The following is a 19417-nucleotide window of genomic DNA, read 5'->3' as shown; positions in this document are numbered from 1 at the left end:
CATCACTGTCTCATTGTAGCTAGCTGTGTGACTTTCATGAAGTGACTGATCAAAATAGGTAAGGATATAAGGAGGGCTACAGGCCATTCCCTCAGAGGTAAGGTGACTAGCTACCTCCCAGGAGCACAAGGAAGATTCAAGATGATGCATGTGCCACCTTCAGCAGAGTGCCTGCAGCTACTTGCTTCTGCTTTGTTTTTGTTTTGTTTACGTAACTGCAAAGTGTTATGACTAACGCTTTTCATATACCTTGTAATTCTGCTTGTGGGAATGTGTCCTCAGATACAACTAAAGAAGGATGAATATTCAAAGTTTTGTGTGTTACAGCACTGTGTGGAGGAGCAAAAGACTGGAGGGAACCTAAATTTGCATTTATAAGGAACTGATTAAATCAATTATGGTACATCCCTAAAATGGAATATCATGTAGTTGTTAGAAAAGCAAGACAAGGGGTGCCTGGGTGGCTCAGTCGGTTAAGCGTCCGACTTCAGCTCAGGTCATGAGCTCATGGTTTGTGAGTTTGAGCCCCGTGTCAGGCTCTGTGCTGACAGCTCAGAGCCTGCAGCCTGCTTTGGATTCTGTGTCTCCCTTGCTCTCTGCCCCTCCCCCACTCACACTCGGTTTCTCAATAATAATAAATAAAATTAATTAATTTTTAAAAAAGCAAGAAAAAATTTTATACATCATGATAAGGGAAAATTTGCAAGAGACAATGTTAAGGAAAAAACTCAAGTTCTAAAGGAGTATGTATTGGAGGCTAACGTTAGTGTAAAAAGGTAGAAAATTATAAACATATCCATATTTTTATAAACTCTGGAAGGTACAGAAGGATAGCAGTGATGTCTTAATATGTTTGTATTTTAAAAATTGTGAACCATGTGAACGTACCTATTTAAAAAACTAAATTTTAAAATTCAGGCTTTAAAAAGAAAATATAGGCCTAAAAAGCATGTGGCAAAATACTAATACATGGGGGTAAGATATAGAGTAATTTTTCTACCGCATGGTACAAACCAGCCACCAGTTATGGGATTTATAATTAAAAATAAAGGTTATTTGGATCATAGTATAAGAAACTATGCATTACATCTTTAAAAGTGATGGCAAATGACTATTCAACATTTTAAAGAGATATATATGTGACATGTATTAATGTATAAAAAGTCATGATTACCTTTATCATTTCTTCTTCTCCTGCTGTTTTACTTTTCGCTTCTATATCACCTGCTTCGTTGCATCTAATAAAACAGCTATTTGAGGCCAATAGGGCCATTTTCCCCTGTAAAACAAAACAAAAAAGTCACAGGAATACCTACAAAATAATTCTTATATCTTGAGAATGAAATTCTACTCTTACCCCCAAGTCTAAAAGTAATCAGCAAAAAGAATTTGGAGAAAACATAGAAAATAAAGACATACAGAAAAGAACACCAAATCACCTATAATCTTTCTATTCAAAGATAACCACAATAAACATTTTTAGTATATTCATTCTGTTAATAAGATGAAATAGAATTGTTTCCTTTGGCCTCAAAGATCTATTGAGAGTATAAATGATTTAGTTCAGCTTGAAAAATAGTTTTTAAAACAATACAAATTATAAAATTCACAGTAGTTTACTCAAAAGTACTGTTTTAAGTAAAATTTTCTTCATAATTAGAAAATATAAAAATAAAAGCTAACTTTTGGTGCCTTTGAATTTACTGCTCAAAATGTTAAGAATTAATGTCTGAGGGACTTTTTTATGTGGCCAGAAATATTCATACTCTTTTTATTTTTTTTAATGTTTATTTTTAAGAGAGACAGAGAGAGAGAGTGCATGAACAGGAAAGGGGCAGAGAGAGAAGACAGAGGATCTGAAGTGGGCTCTGTGCTGACAGCCCCATACGTGGTTCAAATACAAGATCATAACCCAAGCCGAAGTTGGCTGCTTAACCGACTGAGCCACCCACACGCCTTGTCATACTCTTTTCAGTTGTTCAATGCCCACTGTGTTATACAGATTCTAAAAGGCAAAACGTGAAAACGAATTTTCTCGTGTATCTAAACCGAGATTTAATTAAGTTTCCTTAACAAATATAAGGCTTAATTATGACTTGCAAAACTTTGAGTACCTTAAACGGACAAAATATTTACAATCATTACAAAATGTATTAATAACTTTATATCACACTCAGTTACAAAAGGGCTAGTAACAGTGGATGTGATTGATTTTCTTATTAAGGTGGCCAGGGCTGGGCTTTCTACCATCTGGACAACACTTGGTGTGCGGGGTATGGCTGTATTGTCCAGTGTAATTTAAACTCGTAATTTAAAGCTGAATCCCTCTTAGCAATCAAGTTTTCCTTGTTCCATCAGGAACTTTTATGTGTCTTTTTCATTTAAATATTAAAAGTTAGTGTCTTTCCCCAAAACAAAGTGCAAATGAACTTCCCAAACATTCTGTAGGAGTGGTAGTGTCTGGGTTATCATCATGCTGGCCTGATGATACACTGGTCTTTTCTGTTGATATAATTTTTATTGAAAGTACCTTATTATAGTGGTAAGATCACCTAGAAGGAGTTGCAATCCATAAGTGGTTCATGAAATCAATTTAGTGGGTCCTGCCCAGTATTTAAAAAAAAAAAAAAAAAAGACACAAAAAAAGTACAACAGAATAGAAAATATTGAAGTGCACAACACGAAGATTAAATAGGTATTAAGTACAATGTGTGTACTGGGCTGCAATGTAAAAATGTTTTTCTCACTGGACTGAGGTCAAAAAAAGTTTGAAAGTTACTGACCCAGAGATTTTATCCTAGGGGATGAGGGAATGAGTCTAAATAATTCTTTCTTGGGGCACCTCGGTGGCTCAGTCGGTTGAACGGCCGACTTTGGCTCAGGTCATGATCTCACGGTCCACGAGTTCGAGCCCCGCCTTGGGCTCTGTGCTGACAGCTCAGAGCCTGGAGCCTGTTTCAGATTCTGTGTCTCCCTCTCTCTGACCCTCCCCTGTTCATGCTCTGTCTCTCTATGTCTCAAAAATAAATAAACGTTAAAAAAAAAAAATTAAAAATAAATAAATAAATAAATAATTCTCTCTTTTGGGGGATGTTTGGCATATGGAAACACCGTGGGATCATATTTTGAATTCGTTATTGTCTATTCCCAATGGTTCTACACAGTTACCAAACTCCTCTTCTACTGGTGGCTACCTATCCTTCCTGTTCTCAATACAGTATCTCCTTTTAGCTCTGTATAGATCTAAATATATAGAGCTATATAGAACTCTGTATAGAGCTTGATATAGTATCTCCTTTAGCTAGGAGACTGTTTTAGCTCTGGTATATTTTTGTTCAATCCTAACTGCTTACACAAGCAGAAAAAGGAACTTATATATTATTATTTTTTTTTGGAACTTAGGTATTCTGAATAAACATAGACTTAACAAAATATCCTTCCATTGCTAAGTGCCTATTTACTAAGATCAATAAAAATTAATATATTATCTTCATCCTTCTTTTGTACTAAAACTTTTTGTACACTATTTGCTTTTGAGTTTTACCATGAACTCAGATGTTTATAGACTAATTTGATTTCAGTGAACCATTATTATCACTATGTACTATTTTATGCACAGATTGTCACAAGCTGGCCATAAGCTTGCTCCACTGTTCTCTTACCACAGTTTCTAATGTTTTTGAAAGCATCCATAATTTCTTTTAAGAAGGTATTCCTGAACTATCCTATTTTCCTGCCCCAAGACATAAAATGGGCTATCCTCTGAGAAATCTGGAATCTTTAATGAAAAATAAGAACTGAATCCAGGCACCAAGGGTATACAGAAATGATGGTGGGCAAAAGTATTTTTGCTATTTTCGTTACACTATTTCCCCCCCAGTTTTATTGAGATATAACTGACAAAATCACTGTGTATAAGTTTAAGACATACAGCAAAATGGTTTGACTTAGGCATGTTGTGAAATGATTATTTCAGTAAGTTTAGTTAGACCCATCATCTCCTGCAGTTACAATAAAAAGAAAGCATAAAATGGAAAAAAAAATTTTTCCTTATGATGAGAACTCAGGATTTACTCTCTTAACTTTCCACTTTATTATATAGCAAGGTCAGCTGTGGTCCTCATGCTACACATTATATCCCTGGCACTTATTGTATTTATCTTGTAACTGTAAGTCTGTACCTTTTGGCCACCTTCCTCCTCTGATTCTTGCTCCCAGCACCTCTCACTCTGGTAACCACAAGTCCAACGTCTTTTTCTGAGTTTAAGTGATTTATTTATCTTATTATTGTTATTTAAGATCCCACATGTAAGGGAGATCCTACAGTTGTCTTTCTCTGTCTGACTTATTTCACTTAGCATAACGTCCTCAAGGTCCACCCATGCTGTTGCACATGGCAAGATTTACTCATCTTTTATGGCTGAATATTATTCCATTGTGTGTATGTATGTATATATGTGTATATATATATATACACCACAACTTCTTTATCCATTTGTCAGTGGATGCCTAACTTGTCTCCATGTCTTGGCTCTTGTAAATAATACCCCTATAAACATGGTGGTGCAGATACCTTTTCAAGTTAGTCTTTTTGTTTCCTTTGGATATATTCTCAGACACGAGATTGTTGGATCATGTGGTAATTCTATTTTTAATTTTTTGAGGAGACTCCACACTGTTTTCCATTTGGCTGTACTAGTTTACAATCCCACCAACAATGCACAAAGGTTCCCTTTTCTCCACATCCTCAAAAGCATTTATCTCTCGTCTTTTTGAAGATAGCCATGCTAAGGGTCATGAAGTGACATCTTACTGTGCTTTTGGTTCTCATTTCCCTAACAACTAGCAATGTTGAGCATCTTTTCATATACCTGTTGGCTTTTCATATATCTTTTTTGGGAAAAAAGTCTAGTCAGGTCTTTTGCTCATTTTTTAAAACTGGGTTTTTTTTTGATATTGAGTTACATCAGTTCTTAATATATTTTGGATATCATCCCTTATCAGAAATACAGTTTGCAAATATATTTTCTCATTTTATAGGTTGTCTTTTCATTTTGTTGATTATTTATTTTGCTGTGTTGTACTATTTTTTGACATCTTTTTTTGTGACATCTTTTTAAGGTTATGAGTTCATATTGGTTTTCTCCAATTTAATGTATATTATTACATTCTTTTTTTGTTGTTTTTTAGAATATATACTCTCATTGACTGTTAAAGACTGTATCTTACCTTGACAAGAAGTTTTATTATAAACAACAATAGCACTTACATCTTGAAAGACTGGTTCCCATTGTTCTCTTGGTCCAATTGCATCCGAACGCCCCACAACAAGTCCGTCTGAATTAATACCAAGGTATTTTCCATAGCCAGATTTCAGGGCAATTCTTTAGATTAACAGAAAAGAAATGTTACAGACTAAGAAAAAGAAAATTAAATATGGAACATAAAAATAAATGTGGGTGTGTATAATATAATTCCAGAAAAATCCAAAAATTTAAAAATGAAAGTTATCAAAAGCATATGTGCCTAGTGACTACCATATCAGAAAGTGTAGTTCTCTTGACATAATTTTATATTCTAATTATAAAGCTCCCGTTGCATGCTATCAAATCACTTCCCAGAAAAAAAATTCTATCAACTTAACATTCTCACCTCAAAACAGAAGAGTATTGTTTTACCACAGATCTTTTAATATTATAACTTTAAAAAACTGGAATACAAGATATAGGAAAAATAGTATCCTATTTTATATTTTAATCATTGTAAGTGATATTTGTACTTCTTTTTCTTTCCTTTTTAGTTTTTATCTTTTTGTTCATTTTTCTATTGGTGTCTATTTTTTCTTAGTATTATGAATCCTGTACACACATGGGAAGAATAAAAATTCATTGCTTGTTAAGGTTATTGCAAATATTTTCATTTGCCCTTTTTGTTTTTTCCTCCAATTGTAAAGAAGTTAGTGTTTATTTATTATTCTTCTGCTTTTATTCTTCCACCATACTTATTTGCCACTGAAGGAAAGTATAGAAGTAATAATGTGATTTTTTTAAAGAAAAAAATATGGTTTCTAACTTCTTAGTCTACCAATCCTTTATGATGCCAAGGGATTGATTTTATATTCACTTATAGTTAATATAATACGAATCATTATCATGTTGATGCAGCTAATTATTAGAATACTGAAATTCCATTTCTGCGTGTACTACCCAAAGTATCATTCTGTACTTTTGCGCTGTGAGAACATAAAAAGTCAGCTTATGCAGTGGTTGTAAAACTAGTGAGTAAAATATTCTTTTGCTCTTTATGACTATGTAACATTCTCTACTGGTTTTAACAATACTCCTTTCTTCTATCTTCCTGTTTCTCTCTTGACTTCTGACCAGTGAGTTTACATATCACAGCAACATCAGACTCCGTTGTGCCTTATATCTGTTTTCTTCACATGATCTTTCTTCTAATCTACATCTTATTTGGCCTGTGACAGTATTAATCTTCATTTCTTTCTAGCCTAATATTATATATTGCTAGGAATCATCGTGTATGCTTTTATTTGGAGCTTTAATTCTCTTTCGAAGACACAGTAACTGCAAATGAAATTTAATAATACCTAAATATGGGATATATACATATTGTAAGTTTAAAATTTCACAAAATACACTTCAAAAAGATTGTTTTGTTTTTTACCTCAAAATTACTCTGTGGAATTAAGTTGACTTAATTAATTAGCTATATATTGGAATTTTTCAGTGAATAAAATGAAAAAAAATAAAAGGTTATTAATTATAGTTCAACTTAGTTACCTGGAATCAGACAATTTGACAGCTGTAAACTGCTCTGGAGGACTAGGGCCCTCATCAACTATGGAGAAAAAAGCATTGTGAAATAATTTGACATTTGTTACAAATATACATGTAAAGATATTCTTCAGCTTTAAAAAAAATATTTTCTCTTAAAATTAAGGGTATTTTGATACAATATACTATTCAGATTCAAAGTATCAAGATCTACTTTATCTCCTTATAACTACAATATTAGTTTTACATCCTGAATAGGTAAGTCAGCATGATGCTTAGGCTTATAAGATATTTTCTTTTTGGGGCACCTGGGTGGCTCAATGCGTTAAGCATCCAACTTCAGTTCAGGTCATAATCTCACAGTTCATGAGTTTGAGCCCTGTGTTAGGCTCTGACAGCTCAGAGCCTGGAGCCTGCTTCGGATTCTGTGCCTCCCTCTCTCTCTGTCCCTCCCACATTGTGCTCTCTCTAAGAATAAATAAACATTAAAAAAAGTTATTTTCTTTTTGTGTTTTAAAATGCACTCAGTACAGGGATGCCTGGGTGGCATGGTTGGTTAAGTGTCCGGCTCCTAAATAAATAAAGAAAAAGTGTCTGGCTCTTGATCTCGGCTCAGGTCATGATCTTGCAGTTAGTGAGTTCGAGCCCCACATCAGGCTCTGCGTGGATGATGCGGAGCCTGCTTGGGATTCTCTCTTTCTCTCTGCCCTTCCCCTGCTTGTGTGCTCTCTCTCTCTCTCTCTCTCTCTCAAAATAAATAAACTTAAAAATATATATATATATAAAATGCACTCAGTACATAGACAAATAAGCACTTAATATTTAAAAAAGTAAATGCTTTAACTTATTCAAGGGATGGACATTCAGACCAAAACATACTGCTTTTTATCTTCAGTTACTTCATATCTCATTAGTGCTTATTCTGGTGTGCTAGAAGGAATAACAAAACTTTAAGTTGTCAATAATGCTCCAGGTTAGTTTTGGTAAAAGGTCCAAAGAATAAAGGAATCAAAGCTTTGACTCAACCAGGTTTCCCTTTCAATTTCAATTATTCATATTGTTTTCAATTTCTAGAGATACTCTTCTGGAACCATATAGAATGTTTTCAAATGTTTATAACTAAAAAAGAAGGATCTGTCAATATGTGATAAATATTAAGGAAGGAAAAAAGGTGGAGAGTCAAATGCAATGGATTTGTTTCTTTGGAATATACTGGATATTAGTTAGAATTTGGCCTAAGTGAATGAATGTCATAAAATATATAGTGTCAGTGGTCTTTTCCCTTTCATTGCTTTTACTAGACACAAACCTTCTTTATGTGGAGCTCCCAGTGTAAAAAGTCCATTGTCAAGTGCGTGTATATAGGTTCCTTTATCCATTTCAATTGCTATGGTTCCTGAAATTTCACCAAAGTTTGTTACTGTCCACCAGATTCCTAAAAAGTAAAATCAGTATTTTAAATTTGTTAGATTTGATACAAGGTTATTTGTTCTTGCTGTTGTAACTTATTTTTTAAAACTTTCAACTTTGCATTTGTAAGAAACAATACAGAACAATCTCTATACCCTTTATTCAATTCTCCCAGTGGTAACATCTTGCATGACTATATAGTACGATATCAAAGCCAGGAGATTACCCTTTATACAAACCATGAGCCTTATTCAGATTTCATCAGTTTTACACATACTCATCTGGGTGTTTATATGTGTATGTGTATAGATATGACTACCACCACAATGAAGATTACATTTTTTTTCTAACATAAAATAGCAGAGCATGTGAAGACACAAAATGATAGAGAATAGTCTCTTTCATTCCATCCCCCAGCCATCCATGATTACTTTTCAGAGGCAATGACTGTAATAACCTGTTTCTTATGTAACCCTCCAGAAAGACTTCCCAGCACAGTATTTTTTTTTCAAGTTTTTATTTAAATTCCAGTTAGTTAACATACAGTATAATCTTCATTTCAGGTGTATAAATTAGTGATTCATCACTTACATACAACACCCAGTGCTCATCACAACAAATGCCCTCCTTAATACCTGTCACCATGCCCCCACCCACCTCCCTTCCAGCAACCCTCATTTTGTCCTCTATAGTTAAAGAGTCTGTTTTCTGGCTTCTCCCTTTCTCTTTTTTCCCCTGTGTTCATCTGTTTTGTTTCTTAAATTCCACATATGAGTGAAATCATATGGTATCTGTCTTTCTCTGACTTACTAGGCTTAACATGATACTTTCTAGCTCCATCCACATCGTTGCAAATGGCAAGACTTCATTCTTTTTTTTAATGGTCTAGCACAGTATTCTTAACCAATATTTTAGATTAGAAACAAAATGAGAAGCCATATACACTAGATATACAAATAGAAATGGGTTTCTTTTTTTTATTCATTTTAAAATTCAAGTACAATATACAGTGTTACATTAGTTTCATATGTACACTATAATAATTCAGTAATTCCGTACATTTCTCAGTGCTCATCAAGATAAGTGTACTATTTTTTAAAATTTTTTTTTAATGTTTATTTATTTTGAGAGACAGAGTACGAATGAGCAGAGAGAGAGAGCAGAGAGAAAGGAAGGCAGAGAATCCAAAGCAGACTCCACACCGTCAACACAGAGGCCCAATGTGGGGCTCGAATTCACAAACTGTGGGATCATGACCTAAGCCGAAATCAAGAGTTGGACGCTCAACCGACTGAACCACCCAGGTGCCCCAAGGTAAGTGTACTTTTAATTCTCTTTCACCTATTCCCCATCCATGCTGCACATAAATGCAATCCCTATCAAAATACTAACATTTTTCACAGAATTAGAATAATCCTAAAATTTATGGAATCACAAAAGATCCCGAAGAGCCAAAGCAATCTTGAAAAAGAACAAAGCTGGAGGAATCACAATCCTAGATTTTACGATATACTACAAAGCTGTGGTAATAAAAACATGATACTGGCATCAAAACAGACACATAGATCAATGGAACAAAATAGAGTCCAGAAATAAGCCACACTTTTATGGTAAATTAATTTATGACAAAGACGGCAAGAATATAGAATGGGGAAGACAATCTTCAGCAAATGATACTAGGGAACTGGACCTCTTTCTTACACCACATACAAAAATAAATTCAAAATAAAGACCTAAATGTGAGACCCGAATCCATAAAATTCCTACAAGAAAACATAGGCAAGTATCCATCCCTCCGATTCTTTGACATCAGTCATAGATAACATTTTTCTAGATATGTCTCCTCTGGCAAAAGAAACAAGAGCACAATTAAACTATTGAGACTATACCAAAATGAAAAGCTTTTGCCCAGTGAAGGAAACCATCGACGAAACAAAAAAGGCAACCTACTGAATGGGAGAAGCTAGTTGCAAGTGATACATCCAATAAGGGGTTAATATCCAAACTGTATAAAGAACTTACACAACGGGCTCTGTGCTGACAGCTCAGAGCCTGGAACCTGTTTCAGATTCTGTGTCTCCCTCTCTCTCTGACCCTCCCCCATTCATGCTCTGTTTCTCTGTCTCAAAAATAAAAAATATACCTTAAAAAAAAAAAAGATCAAAAAAAAAAAAAAGGGGGCGCCTGGGTGGCTCAGTCGGTTAAGCATCTGACTTCAGCTCAGGTCATGATCTCGCGGTCTGTGAGTTCTAGCCCCGCGTCGGGCTCTGTGCTGACAGCTCAGAGCTTGGAGCCTGTTACAGATTCTGTGTCTCCCTCTCTCTCTGACCCTCCCCCTGTTCATGCTCTGTCTCTCTCTGTCTCAAAAATAAAAAATAAACCTTAAAAAAAAAATTAAAAAAAAAAAAAAACTTACACAAGTGAACACCAAAAAAATCCAAATAATCCAATTAAAAAATAGGCAGAGGACCTGAATAGAAAATTTTCCAAATAAGACATACAGATGGCCAACAGACACGCAGAAAATGCTTAACATCACTAATCATGAGGGAAATGCAAATTAAAACCACAATGAGATAGGATTTTAACACCTGTTAGAATGGCTAAACTAAAAAAGACAAGAAATAACAAGTGTTGGCAAAGATGTGGAGAAAAATGAACGCTTGCGCATTGTTGGTGGGAATGTGAAGTAGAACAACCACTGTGGAAAAGAGTATGGGGTTTCCTCAAAAATTTAAAAATACAATTACCATGCCATCCAGGAATTCCACTACTGGATATTTACTCAAAGAAAACAAAAACACTAATTCAAAAAGATATATGCATTTCTATGTTTATTGTATGAGTTTGTTTCTGGGCTTTTTGTTCTTTCTGTTCTATTGATCTATGTATTGTTTTTATGCTAATACACAACCTTTTTGATTAGTACAGCTTTGTAATATAGTTTGAAATCAGGAAGTATGGTTCCTCCAGCCTTATTCTTTCTCTAGCTTGTTAGCTATCTGGGGTATTTGTGGTTTCATACAACTTTTAGGATTGTTTATTCATTATTTGTGAAAAATGCCACTGGAAATTTGATAGGGATTGCAGTGAATTTGCAGATTGCCTTGCAGTAATTGCTTTTAACAGTTTAATTCTTCTGATCCATGAGCATGGGCTCTCTCCATTTGTCTGTCCTCTTCAATTTCTTCTATCACTGTCATAGTTTTCAAGTACAGGTTTTTCACATCCTTGGTTAAATTTATACCTAGATATTTTATTCTTTTTGGTGCAATTGTAAATGGGATTAATTTCTCTTTCTGGTAATTCATTATTAGCGTACAGAAATGCAACAGATTTCTGTATGTTTATTTTATATCCTGCAACTGTACTGAATTCATTTATTAGTTCTAACAGTTTTTTGGTAGAGTCTTTAGGGTTTTCTATATATAAGATCATATCATCAGTCTACAGTGACAGTTTTATTTCTTCTTTTCTGATCTAGATGCTTTTTCTTTCTTTTTTCTTTTTTGCCTACTTGCTTTGGCTAGGATTTCCAATACTGTGTTGGATACAAGTGGCAAGAGTAGGTATCCTTGTCTTGTTCCTGGTCTTAGAGGAAAAGCTTCCACATTTTCTCTGTTGAGTATGAAACTAAATTGTACTTTGGCTAAAGAAGAAATGTATCAGTCATTAATGAGATATTAGATGGACATTAAGGAATTCTTATTAATTTTGTTAGGTCTGATAATGACATACTCTTATGTATTAAAAGGCAGAGCAAAACAGAAGAGAGAGAGGGACTGACTTTATAAGCAATGTACATTTATGTATACATGGATAGAATGACATAATACTTGTGTTTTACTTTAAAATTCTCCAGGGGATGCCAGGGTGGTTTAGTTAGTTGGTTGTCCAACTCTTAATTTCAGCTCAGGTCATGATCTCATGGTTCATGAGACAGATCCCTGTGTCAAGCTCCATGCTGATGGTGTACAGCCTGCTTGGGATTCTCTCTCTCCCTCTCTTTGCCCCTCCCTCTGCTCATGAGTACTCTCTCTCTCCCAAAATAAATAAATAAAACATTTAAAAAAATAAAACAAAATAAAATAAAATAAAAATTCTCCAGAAAGAAGTGTGTATAGGGTATTATTTCAGAGTAGTAAAGTATGTAAATGAAACAAGACTGTCAAAATAATGATCATTACTAATGATGGGGGTATGGGCACATGGGAAATTCATTATTTTTTTCTACTTATGTATTAGTTTGAAAATTTCCATACAACAAAGTTTTTAAAAATTGAATTTATCACACTGCACAAGATTTCCTATTCATCTAAACAGGGAAGGATTTTTGTAACCAATAAAAAATTAGTAAAATTTTCACTTATATGAAGTTGGACTTTACCTGATATCATATATACAAATTAATTCAAAATGGATCAAAGACCTAAATTTATGAGTTAAAACTATAAAACTCTTAAAAGAAAACATATGGTAGAAGCCTCATGATATTAGATTTGGCAATCATTTCTTTCATAGGACACCAAAGGCACAAACAACAAAAGAAAACTAAGACAAATTAGACTCATCAAAATGAAAATCTTTTGTGCACCACAGGACACTATCAACAGAGCAAAAAGACAACCCACAGAATAGGAGAAAATATTTGTAAATCACATATCTATTAAGGGATTAATATCCAGAATATATAAAGAACACTTGAAACTCAGTTCAAAAAATGGGCAAAGGACTTGAATAGATATTTCTCCAAAGAAGATATACAAATGGCCAATGAGCACATGAAAATTGCTTGATACTGCTAATCACTAGGGAAATGCAAACTGAAACCGTAATGAGATACCATTTCATACCCGTTATGATGGGTATTATCATGAAACCAGAAATAATAAGTGTTGGTGAGGATATGGAGAAAATGGAACCCCCATGCACTGTCGGTGGGAATGTCAAATGGTACAACCACTATGCAAACGGTATGGAGTTTCCTCAAAAAACTAAAAACGGAACTACCATATGATCCAGCAATTCCACTTCCAGATATATGACCAAAAGAATTGAAAGCTTTGCTTTGAAGAGGTATCTGTACAGCCATATTCATCGCAGAATTATTCACAACAGTCAAAAAGTGGAAGCAACCCATGTGTCCATTGAAAGATGAATGGATAAACGAAATGTGGTCAATGTGCACAATGGAGTATTATTCAGTCTTAAAAATGAAGGAAATTCTGACACATGCTACAATATGGATAAACCTTGAAGACATCACCTGATTTCAAAACATTATGAAGTGACAGTAATCAAGACAAATATATCAGTAGAATAACAGACGAATCAATGGAACAGAAATATGTCAACACATATAAAGTCAACTGATTTTTGACAAATATATCAAAGAAGTTTAATGGAAAAGGAAAGTGTTCAACAGTGGTGCTGGAACAATTGGATATCAATATGAAAAAATGAAAAAAGAACCTCTGGGGTGCCTGGGTGGCACAGCTAGGTAAGCATCCAATTCTTGATTTCAGCTCAGGTTATGATCTCAGTTTGTGAGTTCAAGCCCCAGGTTTGGCAATGTGCTGAGAGTGTGGAGCCTGCTTAGGATTCTCTTTCTCTTCCTCTCTCTCTGCTCCACCCCCCTCAAAATAAATAAATAAACATTAAAAAAAAGAACCCTGACTCCTTACACCATACCAAAAATTAATTTGAAATAGATCACAGATCTAATGTAAAAGCTCAAACTATGAAGATTTTTAAAGAAAATATATAAGAATTTCTTCATGACTTTGGAGTGTTAATTTCTTAGACTGAAGACATAAGGTGGTAGCCATAATAGAAAAAAAAGGTAATAAAGTTTTATAAAAACTGAAAACTTATATATATATGTATATATATATATCAAATCATGATGTTGTACACCTAACACTAATACAATGTCACGTGTGAATTTTATTACAGTTGAAAAAAATTTCTAACTTTTGCTTTTAGAAAAATTCCATTTCAGCAAATTAAAAGTCAAATCACAGACTGGGAGCAAAGACTGATAACAGAACTGTATCAATTCTTGGTGAGGGGTATAAAATGGCGCAACCACTTTCAAAAATTCTTGGTGGTTTCTTATACAGTTAAATATTCACCTATCTTTTGACATAGTAGCTCCATGTCTAGATATCTAGCCAAAATATCTACTCTAATTTGAGAATTGTTGATTTGCTATTTCAAAATAAAGTGAGATTTTCTAGAATATTAGCTTTATACCATTTCATATAAAATGTGAAGGAGCCATAATTTATGAAATTTCAAAATGCAACTGGCCCAGTTTTAAAAGAGGAAAAAAATTGCCTTAAAGTATAGATGTGGAAAGGATAGAAGGACTGAATAGAAAACAGGCTGGTTAAAAGTGTTTGGGTCAGTTTATCTCTGGTACCATTTACAGGCCACTGAGATGCTCTGTTCTGTTCAATGAAGATTTTCATTCATTTCACGGTATACAAAATAATCACTTTCGCTATCCATTACTGTTCCTTTAGGGACATGCATATCACTGGCTTCTACAATTAAAATGCATAGACGTTCAAAGAAAATAATTTGTGAAATATATTTGATTAGATAATATTTATAACAGGTCTTTAAAATTATGTTCAGAATCTCTAGGATATTATGGCATTATCGTATTTTAAATCAGAGAGCTGTGTTTCCTTTCTCTGTGTTTTGTTCTGATGATGAAAAAAAGGCATCAGTGACATGTACTGTGGCAGACAATAAAAGGGATCCACAACTGTAAATAATATTCAACACTTTAAGAAAACTATAAACAGGTCATAAGTTCTTTTGACTTTCTTTATACTACTTAATCCCTAACTAAGAATTTTTTTTTTTTTTTTAATGTTTATCCATTTTGTTGAGACAGAGAGAGAGACAGAGCATGAATGGGGGAGGGTCAGAGAGAGAGGGCGACACAGCATCTGAAACAGGCTCCAGGCTCTGAGCTGTCGGCACAGAGCCCGATGCGAGGCTCGAACTTCCAGACTGAGAGATCGTGACCTGAGCCGGAGTTGGATGCTCAACTGAATGAGCAACCCAGGTGTCCTTAAGAAAATATTTTTAAAGGCATCTCAACCTGTGTTAACTTTTTGCAGAGTAAAGTATAGAAAACTGGGGGACCTGGGTGGCTCAGTCAGTTAAGCATCTGACTCTTGATTTTGACTCAGGTCATGATCTCACGGGTAGTGGTATCAAGTCCACGGATTCTCTCTCTGCCCCTCCCCTGCTCGTACCCCCCCCCCTCAAAAAATAATAAAAAAAAAAAAAAAGATGGGGCGCCTGGGTGGCTCAGTCGGTTGAGCGTTGGTCTTCGGCTCAGGTCATGATCTCGTGGTCATGGGTTCAAGCCCCGTGTCGGGCTCTGTGCTGGCAGCTCAGAGCCTGGAGCCTGCTTGGGATTCTGTGTCTCCCTCTCTCTGCCCCTCCCCCACTCATGCTCTGTCTCTTTCTGTCTCAAAAGTAAATCTAAACGTAAAAAATTTTTAAAAAGTAGAGAAAACTTACCAACAATATCAAGCTGAGTTTCTTCATCTTCTTCTCTTTTTCTCTTCTTCTCTTTGCTCTTTTTCTTCTTACTGCAGGAGATAATTCATATAGCTGAGTTTAGAAATATGAATTTGATGTTAAGTATCACAAAATGGAATCTTAGAGGAATCTTTTAAGCTGACCATAGATTTATGAGTTATTGATTTACAGTTATCTACACTGATATACCCTCTTACTTCTAATCCTGAGAACTCACTTCTGATCCTGTATGTATTGTGTTATAGTTAAGAGAACACACTCTGGAGCCAGACTGCCTTTTTAATCCTGATACTGTCATTTCTGAGCTCTCTGACTTTTGGAAAACGACTTAATCTCTTGTCAGTTTCTCACCTATAAAATGAGGATAATAATTTAACTGCTCTTAAGTTTACTGTGAGGACTGAGAGTTAACTCATACCTTCATATATTGCTGGTAAAAATGTAAAATGGTATAACCACTTTAGGAAACAGTTTGGGGTTCTTCAAAAAGTTAAATACAGAGTTACCATATGACCTAACAATTTACTCCTAGGTATATACCTAAGAGAAATGAAAACACATGTCGACACGAAAATTTTATAACAATATTCATAGCAGCATTATTCATAATGCCAAAAAGTGGAAACAACCCAATGTCCATCAACTAATGAATAAATAAACAAAATGTGTTGTATCTATACAGTGGAATATTATTCAGCCATAAAAATAAGAGTAGTGATACATGCTACAATGTGGATGAAATCAGATACAAACGGCCGCATACTGTAGGACTCTATTTATATGACATATTCTGAACAGACAAACTGATATGGACAGAAAGCAGATTAGGGGAAGAGTGAAATGGAGAGTGACGGCTAATGATTACGGGGTTTCCTTCTAAGATGATGAAAATGTTCTGCGACTTGATAGTGGTGAACTTTGTGAACACACTGACGACCACAAAACCGTACTTTAAAAGGTGAATTTTATGGTATATCTATTATATCTCAGTAATAAGAAAGAAAAAAATCCAGGGGTGGTTAAAAAAAAAGTTATAAGCAAAGTGCTTAGAATAGTTCTTGGCACAGAGTAAGTGCTGTATGTGTGTTAATTAAGATAGAGTTGTGATAATTATAAGATACACTTGTTTGTATTTTCACCATAACATAAACTTTCAGAAGTTAACTCCCATCTCTCCTGTAAAATCAGAGAGTACAAGTTTCCGATTTATTCCGGATAAGTTCTTTGTGATTCCAGACTCCGAGGCAGAGTTCCCAACGCAGAGGTTTCAGCTTGCTCCTTGACACTTTCATCTTACCTAAAAGTACCAAACACTGTCCCTGAGACAGGATGAAATGCTTTACGCTTGTATGAATAATCAATCCTGAGCAAACCGGCCAGGTAAAAAGAGAGGTGGAGATTGGAATGGGCAGACACCTTCTCCTAAAAATCTCCTAATTACAAATCACTACAACCTTTGCTTGCATTTGGCTCCAGTTACTGTACATGGTATCTAATCCTAAGAATTATTTTATAGTACCACTAATATTTCCTAATAAATGAGTAAATGAAAGTTCAAGAATGTTAACGAACTTGCCACAAATCGCAAAACTGGTGCCAGTCACCAGTGGCAGTCGCAACTGGTGGCAGTCGAGATGTGAGCCCATATCCCTCTCAAAACGCACATCTGCATATTGTATTAAATTAATTAAGAATCTGGGCGCCTGGGTGGCTTGGTCGGTTGGGCGGCCCACTTCTGCTCAGGTCACGATCTCGCGGTCCGTGAGTTCGAGCCCCGCGTCGGGCTCTGGGCTGACAGCTCAGAGCCTGGAGCCTGTTTCGGATTCTGTGTCTCCCTCTCCCCTGCCCCTCCCCTGTTCATGCTCTGTCTCTCTCTGTCTCAAAGATAAATAAACGTTAAAAAAAAATTAAGAATCTTTTGGGGGAGGCGGGAGACAAGAGTGAAAATAATGGCTTTTAATAAAGGAATTCATTGTTATGGCCTACATCATAAGACTAAGACCCCATCATGCGGAGGTCTGGAGGGGAACCTTATCAAGGCACCCAAACTCGTGGCTCCTGGGTCTCGCTTTCCTGTCTCCTCCCTTTTGAAGGCGCGACAGTCATGGCGCGTCTCTGGGGCGGCGTCTGCCCAGGTCTGTCCAGGTGCCAGGAACGGAGTCGCAGCATCAATCCCTGTGGGACCAGGGGCCAGGCCCAGGGGCTGGGAGCATGAATAACAGATCTCTTAAGGCTTCCGCAAGAGTCTCCGCGGGGGAGGGGAGGGCGGAGTACGCACAAACTCCCGCACAAACTTTGGTCTTACCTCTTAGCCTTGGTTCCCTTGAGCACGAGTTTGGTGGACTTCACATAGGAGTATTCGGCCATGGTTCAGGGGACACTGTATAAAGAGGTGAGAGCGGGCTCAGGGCAAAATACCTTCACTGAAGTAGGCACGCGCGCGGGAGTGCCAAAAATAGAAACAGAGGGTAGACTCCCTGGAAAGCGCAAGTTACCGCGGGAGTGAATCCCTTCTGAGTCCTCGGTGTTTTTCACCTGACCATTGAATTCTACTTCCTGTTTACTCTCTGGGACTACGGCAACTGCAGAGGGCCGAAATACGTCAGGGTTCATTTGCTTGGGGCTTCTCGAAGTAAGAGCGCCAGGAGAGAGCGCCCTCTGGTGGGCGTAAAGGGTCTAATAGCTGTGGTTGGCACCTCAGCTCCTCTTGTGGTTTTCTCCTGCTAGGCCACCCGGGTGGGCGACAGTTTGATGGGCAAGAGGGTGAAATGACTCAATCAGTGCTCCTCCTACTAGCTATGAACTGGGCCTGACTACCTGGCGCGGCAGAATGCATTTTTGGGCCTTGGACGACTTACAAGCCGTTTTAATTCCATAAACTTTTCTTGTATTAACTAGGGAGACTTGAGTAATTGTACAGGAAACAGCTAGGGAGTAAAATAAAAGATAATCACGTACATAAATTTGGGCCACAGATTTCACAAGCGCTGTAGGAATGTGGGTGGAGGTGGGGTGGGAGGTGGACGTTGAAAACTAACAGAATCAGAGAAGTCTTTCTGTGTAGGGTGGGTCTTGAGAGATGTTTTCACAGTGTCTGTCGCTAGTTCTCCGGCCTGCTCCAATCTCTTCGACAGTTCTATAGTTCACCTCTCTGATTCCATTTTCTCCCGCTTCCAAACCATCTCCTATAATGCTACCCGAATGATCTTTCTAGAGAAAAAGCTGCTTATTCTCCTATCTGAAATCTATTTAAGGCAGCCTATTACCTTTGGGAGGGAAAAATCCTGGAATCACTCAATAAACTATTGACAGTCTGGCCTCTTTTCCCACCACTTAACCTTTTGCCATCTTAGTTCAGGTTACAGCAAATCCTTGGAAATGTCTGAATGCTCTGTGTTTACTTTTGTTTGCTTCGAATGCTGCCCTTTCCTCTTTTCCCACACTCTTCCCTTGGCCTTGTTTTTCAGTCTTTAAGACAAACTCAGGCATTATTTGTTCCTGTGAATGTTAATAAAGATAAGCCTCACTAAAATGGAGAAAGGAGGAGAGTAGAGCAAGTTAGAAGGGGAAGCCTTACCCCTTGACTTCAATTACAGGAAGAATTGTCAATTACAGAACCCAAAAGAAGAATCATCAGCAGGAAAGAT

General features: G+C 36.2%; 1 protein-coding gene and 1 long non-coding RNA gene across 4 annotated transcripts in view; one reads left to right on the top strand and one right to left on the bottom strand.

Moving 5' to 3' along the window:
• The window catches only part of LOC128314338 (uncharacterized), a 30739-nt gene extending 20410 nt beyond the window's left edge, over positions 1–10329 (top strand). The window contains exon 3 of the long non-coding RNA XR_008295867.1: positions 9340–10329. This is a non-coding gene — a long non-coding RNA (uncharacterized LOC128314338). The remainder of the gene's footprint in view (positions 1–9339) is intronic.
• Positions 1–18351, bottom strand: part of FRG1 (FSHD region gene 1) — a 34190-nt gene extending 15839 nt beyond the window's left edge. For 2 of the 3 annotated variants that reach the window (XM_053216346.1, XM_053216348.1), the window contains exons 1-6: positions 18076–18351; positions 15750–15820; positions 8104–8229; positions 6801–6858; positions 5270–5384; positions 1175–1279 (exon numbers count right to left, since the gene is read on the bottom strand). In XM_053216346.1, coding sequence (XP_053072321.1) covers positions 1175–1279; positions 5270–5384; positions 6801–6858; positions 8104–8229; positions 15750–15820; positions 18076–18137 — 537 coding nt within the window. In that variant the 5' untranslated portion in view covers positions 18138–18351. The remainder of the gene's footprint in view (positions 1–1174; positions 1280–5269; positions 5385–6800; positions 6859–8103; positions 8230–15749; positions 15821–18075) is intronic. The other variant, XM_053216347.1, reaches the window with a different exon arrangement.
• Positions 18352–19417: the final 1066 nt, after the last annotated feature.

This window comes from Acinonyx jubatus, chromosome B1 (genome assembly GCF_027475565.1).
Source record: "Acinonyx jubatus isolate Ajub_Pintada_27869175 chromosome B1, VMU_Ajub_asm_v1.0, whole genome shotgun sequence".
In the NCBI taxonomy this organism is placed as follows: Eukaryota; Metazoa; Chordata; class Mammalia; order Carnivora; family Felidae; genus Acinonyx; species Acinonyx jubatus.
The sequence above is the reverse complement of the archived record's forward strand: the minus strand, read 5'-3'. Positions and strand labels throughout refer to the sequence as shown.